The sequence below is a fragment of the Amphimedon queenslandica genome, unplaced genomic scaffold, assembly GCF_000090795.2.
Source record: "Amphimedon queenslandica unplaced genomic scaffold, v1.1 AMPQUscaffold_13250, whole genome shotgun sequence".
NCBI classification, from domain to species: Eukaryota; Metazoa; Porifera; class Demospongiae; order Haplosclerida; family Niphatidae; genus Amphimedon; species Amphimedon queenslandica.
The window spans coordinates 87,913-95,376 of record NW_003546514.1 but is presented as its reverse complement, the minus strand read 5'-3'; the positions used below and the strand labels follow the sequence as shown (position 1 = coordinate 95,376).

General features: G+C 35.6%; 1 protein-coding gene and 3 long non-coding RNA genes across 4 annotated transcripts; all 4 read right to left on the bottom strand.

Moving 5' to 3' along the window:
* Positions 1 to 3,749: 3,749 nt before the first annotated feature.
* LOC109584081 (uncharacterized) lies at positions 3,750 to 3,957 on the bottom strand. Its single transcript, XR_002185839.1, has 2 exons — positions 3,889 to 3,957; positions 3,750 to 3,838 (listed from the first exon to the last, which is right to left on the bottom strand). It is a non-coding gene; the product is annotated as an uncharacterized LOC109584081 (long non-coding RNA).
* A 131-nt stretch (positions 3,958 to 4,088) lies between these two features.
* Positions 4,089 to 4,452, bottom strand: LOC109584080 (uncharacterized). The gene is made up of 3 exons (XR_002185838.1): positions 4,383 to 4,452; positions 4,297 to 4,326; positions 4,089 to 4,245 (listed from the first exon to the last, which is right to left on the bottom strand). It is a non-coding gene; the product is annotated as an uncharacterized LOC109584080 (long non-coding RNA).
* Positions 4,453 to 5,393: 941 nt separating this feature from the next.
* On the bottom strand, positions 5,394 to 6,852 carry LOC109584077 (uncharacterized). The gene is made up of 4 exons (XM_019999661.1): positions 6,721 to 6,852; positions 6,481 to 6,675; positions 6,163 to 6,426; positions 5,394 to 6,104 (listed from the first exon to the last, which is right to left on the bottom strand). Exons 1-4 carry the CDS (start codon positions 6,850 to 6,852, stop codon positions 5,394 to 5,396), a joined length of 1,302 nt encoding a protein of 433 aa, XP_019855220.1.
* A 152-nt stretch (positions 6,853 to 7,004) lies between these two features.
* Positions 7,005 to 7,458, bottom strand: LOC109584079 (uncharacterized). The gene is made up of 2 exons (XR_002185837.1): positions 7,291 to 7,458; positions 7,005 to 7,241 (listed from the first exon to the last, which is right to left on the bottom strand). It is a non-coding gene; the product is annotated as an uncharacterized LOC109584079 (long non-coding RNA).
* Positions 7,459 to 7,464: the final 6 nt, after the last annotated feature.

The window sequence follows — 7,464 nt, the reverse complement described above, 5'->3', positions numbered from 1 at the left end:
AATGTACATTAATAATATATAATATGGCCTCCAATTTGATTCCTTGTTTCCCATTGCCTGCCCGCATTCATTATTCCACCCACCTATTAATTATACAACACGTGCTCATGAGAAGACATGTTGTAAGGGCATTCAGGCCAGTGTGACCATGTAATCCTCGCCTTCATACCTTTTTTTGGCTCATTTAGTGAGACTGGATACAATATTGGTGCCTGCAAGGTTAGTCAGTTTTGGATCAGATGTCTATCTATGCATGTACGGCTTGCATAGGGCATGCACACTGCGGTTTGCTTACATTCAACCATAAATTCATAAAGCTAGGTTAATGATAATTTAATCTAAGAATATTCCACTCCAACGGATATGTGTAACTGTGCTGTATTGTTGGTAATTGATAAGTGGAAGGAAATTTTGTAAGGAAATTTCTAGTCATGATTGGTGTGGCACCAGAAATTTTCTGAATGGTCATGCAAGTGCCATTTACATGTAGTGTAAGTATGCATGAAGTTCGAAGGGGTGGGTTTGTATATGCTGGGCCATCTTAATGCCACAATTGTCACTGAGTGGGTAAATTTGTTTATTTTATCAGTATCGCCTGCATGTTTATTGTACAGTATATTTTTGCCGGGTACAATAACGTTACTGCTACTCATTCTTGTGTCCCATTCTACTTGTAAATATTTAAAAAAAAATTATTTAAGCCCTTCCTTGTGTAGTACTTGCCTTATAAATTAATTATTTTGCCATATATGTGAATAATGCATGCTGTACAGGCACACTTTTAGACGGTTTACTTAAATACCATTACAATGTCTTGGTCTAGTTTCTTGTAATTCACTAATGCATTAAGTTAATGTATAAAATTATTCAATTATCATAAGACTTGTTGGCTACTAGCCTACCATACAGTCTAAATATTCTAAGGATTTTTTTATATTTTGTAGTTTTGTGACTCCTGCTTGTTTTTTTGCATCAGCCTGCACTGCTGTTACAGCCTGGATAGACTGAGTGTCTTTTGTTGCTCCTACTATTATTCTCTTGTGAGTCCTGCACATTATTTTTGTCGTGGGTCCTGCTATTATTATATAGGCAGTAGCCTGTATGTAGGGTTGAGGTTGATTTTTCCAGCTGGTGGCCAATATTAAAATTTTCAAACTCTTGTCACTCTTATTTTACATTATACAGCCTTATAAATTGCGTAGATGAGCTCTCCTTCACTGAGCGATTTTCCTGGTACTTTTAAAGTGTAACTTAATGTTGCAGGAGGATATCTGGAGAATAGGCCCAAATTCAATTTCCTGCAAAATAGTTCAGACATTTTCTTTTAATATCTTCTATCGCCACGATAATCTTTTAAACCAGACAACAGCTTAAGATGGCCTTTACATTATTCCTTAGCAAGTGGGTCAAGGACCTCAAAGGTAGTGTCTATACATTCTTTAATTTTATATTATAAATTCTAATAATTTGGGTGTGGTTGAAAGACACCTTCTGTCTTAGACGCCATTTTGAAATGAAATGAGCATGCGCACTTATGCCATAGTGACAGTGGAATTGCAGCAACTTCACTTCGCTCTGTTCTTCTCTTTTATGCCTAACAGCATTTAACTGTTAAGATTAAGGGATCACCAGTTCTTTTAAGAGCTAATACGTAAATATTATAAAGTGACTTCAAAAATTAATAAATTCCTTTTCATTTAGAGTAAGTTTATGGCTACAGCTGGACAGAGTTCTCATTGTCAGCTGCTAATTGTATACGTGAAAATCATTGGCATAGTTGTTGTATTATCAAGATAAGTAATTACAATGATAAACATTAGATTTCTGAGTATTTGTAATGGTAATAGTAATAATATTGATCCTGCATTTTTGATTTTGTATTACTTGCAATTTTGTTAAGTGTAATTATTTTGGTGTTAGTTGTGAAAAAAGGAAAAAGAAAAAGAAAAAGTAATTTAACTAAGTCAAAAACTTAAAAAAAGGCATGTAAAATGTATGAAATTACAAAACAACTGGAAGGCTTTAAAGGTAGAAATAGATGAAATGCCATAGCATACTATATAAGGCAATGTAACAGGGTCAAAAGCAAAGCATGAATTGTATATAAAATCAGTGAAAGATATATGCTTGCATAATTCAAAAAAGTACAATGCATTGAACCCAAGTTATGTTATGCAAAAGTTTATAAATTGGTATAACAAAAACAAAGATAAAAAAAATATGAAAAAAAGAGTATTCACAAAAAATAGATTCCCAAAACCCCTTAAACAAAATAATATCTAAAAAATGTTATCAACAAAATCCAGACCCACAAAGACTAAAAACTTTGTAATGGCATTTGAAAATAGTGACAATATAAGGTGCAACAAAGGATAAGGTTTTGAGATATTAATTTTTTGATAACAATAAAGAAAATAAGCATCTAAGAAAAGATTATTATTATCGTCAAAATGGTCAAATATTGTATAGATTACGTTGTACTTACTCATTACCTACATCAAATAGTGAAGGAAAGGAATATTATTTACTAAAATTATTGATGCATTATATTACAGCCCTGACAATAGTTGATAATTTATTGCCATCAAGTATGAAAGGTGTAGATTTTGAGAACATATCATATCACAGTAAATGTAATGCTGCATCAAGTATAATTATTGTTAGAATCAATTTTTAAAAACAGATCCCACAAAGTCAGCGTATCGCTGTTTGCATCAAATAGCATTAGGAAATTGAAGTTCAATTGTTTTAGTGATTTTGGTCAGCAATGTCTCACAAAACTTAGTGAACCTTATTTTTTTGAATCAGCGTATTTGTATCCTAATGATAATTCTGATAGCAAATTAGATAGTCCAATTGCAATCTCTGTTGATACAAATGGCATCTGTTATGTAGCAGGGATTGTTTATGTGTCATGTGTTGATATAGTATAAGAGTGTAACAATGATAGTGATTTTAAAGATGACAATTTTGATGATAACAATAGAATGTATACTAATAAGAGAAAGCCTACCCTCAAACGGCACTCTACAGACAGCCATCCTATTGTGAGTAGTAGTATTGATACTGATTGTAAAAGCATGCTGCATATTTTACGCAATGCTTCTGTTCATTATCCTTTGTTGAGACGCCTTTTAAGACGCTTTTATGTTGCTAGAAATGCTCATTTAACAATAGATATTATTGATTCTTCCCTTGCTGATGGTGGCATGGCATATTTGTGACCCGATATGAGAAAACCAGGCTATCTGCGGGATTTGGGTAAAATCAGTTTTTGGTACTTACAGATAGAGAAAAAAATTTCCTTTCCAGCGATATCCCATTTATGACAATGCGCAATAAAACTTTGCAGTTAGGGACGCTGTTTGGACGATTGCTCTGGAATACAAGTACAGAGAAAAAGGCATTTTAAGTTATTTTCAAAGTTTCCGTGTCACGCCTGTTGACGTAGTAAATGTCACCACGCCCACCACGTAAACCACACCCAAATCAATTAATAAACGGGTAAAGAAGAAAGCAGCACTTGACAGCATTTTAACTTACTTTTCTTGCTTCTTGGACATCTTAAGAGTGATCTAAAGCCCAGCCATGCATTGAGACATCAAATACAAGTAAGTTATTTCATTACAAAAGTTGTAGAGTTATTGCTATGTGTTCTAGTGCCAATAAAGTCCTTTTTGTGAACTGTAATAACATCATCTGGGTCATTTACATCCGGACATTGCTTCTGCTTGAGTTTACAGGTAATATTTTTATTTAGATTTTATTTAGAACTATAATTAAGGTTCCTACATTTAACATTAAAATAATTTATAGTTTTAGCACTTGCTGATGAATCCTATAAAAGATTATTGTTATTCTTATGTTTCATTATGTTCCTTTCCTTACTGTTGGACGAGGGGCTCCTCCTGTTCCTCCTTGGCCTCCCCCTCTACCTCCTTGGCCTCCTCCCCTCCCTCCTTGGCCTCCTCCCTTCCCTCCTCTTCCACGCTTTCCACATTTACCCCACCCTCCTCTGTGTTGCCTTCGCTTTTTCTAAGCAAAGGAAAAATTCTAGTGATCAATAATGCTCTTTTGATACTTTAAATTTTTTTCCTTTGTCTCTCTCTGTCCCTGTCCCAGTCTCTTCTCCTGTCCCTGTCTCCTCGCCTGTCTCTGTCTCTTCTCCTGTCTCTGTTTCTTCTCCCATCTCCTCACTACTCCCCATCCTCTCCCTCCTGCCATCTTCAATGAGTTCCAACTGCCCTAAATTACAATGGCATAAAGCCTTTAATTTACACTTAAAATTAAGTTTACTTCGGAGAGCAGGCCTGAACTGTTCCAAGTCTTTAGTTAAGAAATGTGAATTTAAAGTACAAGTAATTCAACTATTGTTTAATTACCTAAGGGCCTTCCTTCTTTCTTCTTGCCTATTTGTTGTAAATAGAACTAACTAAAATTGAATGCAAAATTACTTTTTAGCTTCTCATAGCTACTTCACAACAAAAATTATCACACAATTACACATGTAAATAAACTTACTTAAGCCGTTTGATTCTATTAAAAACAATGTCATGTATAGTTGTATGTTTCACCTTTTATTCTTACCATTGTCCTTTTGACTATCTCCAGCCTCCTCTTTGTCTCTGTCCCCCTTCTCCTCTGTCCTCTCTCCTCTGTCTCCTTTCGTCTCTTTCACCCTTACTTCATCTTTTTCTGCTATAAATACAATTATTTTTTGCTTTTAATGTACAACACAAACATACATGTACCAACAACTTACCAAGTTCATCTACCAAAAACAAAAGGCATTATAGTTATCACTATAGGGTTACACATTCCCAACTTACCATCAGATGGATGGACCTCAATGAGGACATCCTCTATTGGGGCAGCCATTACTTTTTGATTTTGAACTTACAGTTTCAGGTGTCTTATTTTATATCCTAAAGGTCACAGGTGACACTTGGTGTTCTTTGATTGGCTGTGAATGACGCAATAACTTCTATTTCGGTATTCTCCTCCCACACATTTTTATCATCAGTCCTCTCACCTGTACAGATAAACACAAATCACCTGCATGATAACTTCGTGACTAACTTTCTCTCGGGCCTTCTCTTTTGAGTTAGTAAGTTTTAAACAAAAATGAGTGTTTGTGTTTATGTTGACGTCTCACGCACATACTAGTTCCACACCTTTGTTTTAAAAAAGGGGATCCATAGTTTGTATGTCTTAGCGTTACAAACAAGTTCCTCTCCTTTAGGGGATCAATAGTTTGAATATTTGGCATTCAAACTAGTTCCACTCCTGTTTCAGGGGATCAATAGTCTGTTTGTTGTAGACAAACTAGTTCCTCTCCTGTTGAAAGGGGATCAATAGTATGTGCATTACACAAACTCATTTCTGTTATTCATTTACTGATTACATGGACAAGTTCTTCTATTATGACCAAATTGACCACAATTACCACATTTTCTTTGTGTTGCAGGTGGTTCTAGAGATTGCCTTGGAGAATGTGGTACTTCAATCTCCATTGCGAGGTCTGGTGGATCATCCACACCTGGAGTTGATTGTCGAGATGATCCTGTTAGTCGAGGTGTATCAGGAAGTGGGCAGGTTACATCTTTACATTGGTATCTGCAAAACGGTCTTATCTTTTCGTAAAGGTACCATTTCCTTTCAGTTGACATACCCTTTGGTGGTAATATATTAGGTAGTTCATCTTCCATTATTTGAACGTCCTCCTTCAGCAAATTGAATTGTGTGACTGGGCCATCTACAGCTTGTCTGGCTGCAACTACACCAGGTGAGGTCGCATTTACAACAAAGTGTTGAAAGCCTGTGATGCCTTTTATTTTCTTGAATAATGTAGCAAAGTAACTACACCAGTCAAGTGTTTCTACAATGAGTTCACCATTGCTACTTCCTACTGGTTGGGTTTTGTTCACAGCAGATGATTGTTCTACAACTTGAATGAAGTCATCCAATGAGTCCACCTCTGCTTTACGGAATTTTTGCTTTAATAGTTCGAAGCACCAGTCAGGAGAAAATTTTGTGTGTCCAACTGGCAGAAAAGATATTGAAATGGACGCATTGAGTCCTGTCATGACTCTCCATAAGAGGTACTAAAATAAATAAAAATTACATTTAAAATGTTCATTATTGTGCATGTAATATACTTACTTGAATAACTGTATTATTTTTATTTTGCCCTGTGCAGTTGTCAGCATTGAAATGGATACTGACTGAGTTGAGGCCATGATTCTTCAAATAAAAATGTACCATGCTTATGACAGGATTTGCCCCTTTACCAGTGTCGAATGATTCATCGATCAAGAAATTAACCTGCTGAGGGATAGCTTCACAGCACACACCAAATATGCCACATTTCCTGGGAGTAAGAAAATAAATTGGACCTGCTTGTAGTGGACTTGAAGGATAGTGAACCTTTAAAAAAGTAAGTGAGCTAGATACACTTTCATAATTATCATAAAATGTTACCTGTTGAGCATAATCGAAGCTATAATGTGCTACAATATTTAACATAGCAAGTGGCATTGTTAGTGGGGGATTGTAATTGTTTCCTGCATCAGTGTACAGCCCTTTTAACAATAATTGTGCCTCTTTTAATACATCCTTATAGTACTCCCTTTCCTTTTTAACAAGACTTCTGTGATCTAGTGCCTTTTGCATTGCCTGAAAATTCTAAATAATACTTGTGTTATTACAATACTGACTTACCTCAGTTATCCTTTCATCTGATTGCATGTTAGCACTTCTTATAATCAGTCCACTTATCTCTTTACAAGTGGCACACAAGTCAGACATAGGCTTCATTTTTTCAATATAAGGCAGGTAGGGTCGCCACAACATGTTGAATGTTGTTTCAGCACATGCTTTGACATGAAGCCCTTCACATGATTCCGCATACTCTAAGTATACCTGCCTTTTAGATGTACTGCATGGTAAGAACTTCTTATTCTCGTAACTTTTCATTCCAGGTATTCTTCCAGGAAGACTGATTCCATGGACTTCAGCGTAATTTCTGATGAAAGCAACAACCCGGAGAATATCATTATAAGTCAAAGCATGGTTTGGTGTCTTTCCAGCATTTCCGTGAACTCTAATAAAGTTAAGTACATAACATTGAATTTGTAAGTCTCATACCTTGGTATTAATCCATTCATTCTGTAGTTTTTCATGATTTCCTCAAACCTGCTTTTGCCACATGCATGTAGCTTCAGAAATGTTACTCTACATATCTAGTTGAAAAACGATTAATTTTGTGTTGTGTCACTCATAGTTACAAACCTTATGACCTTGATGCATGAACGTAAAAAATTGCCTCTTTCTCTCATTCTGTCTCCTGTGGTTGCCAGTCGACAATCCCCCCATGGTAGATGTTGCTGCCATTTGACTCATAATAGCAATTTCTTGAACAGGCTTTGCCATGGCTTGTATGTCACATCTATATGTTTTTATGTA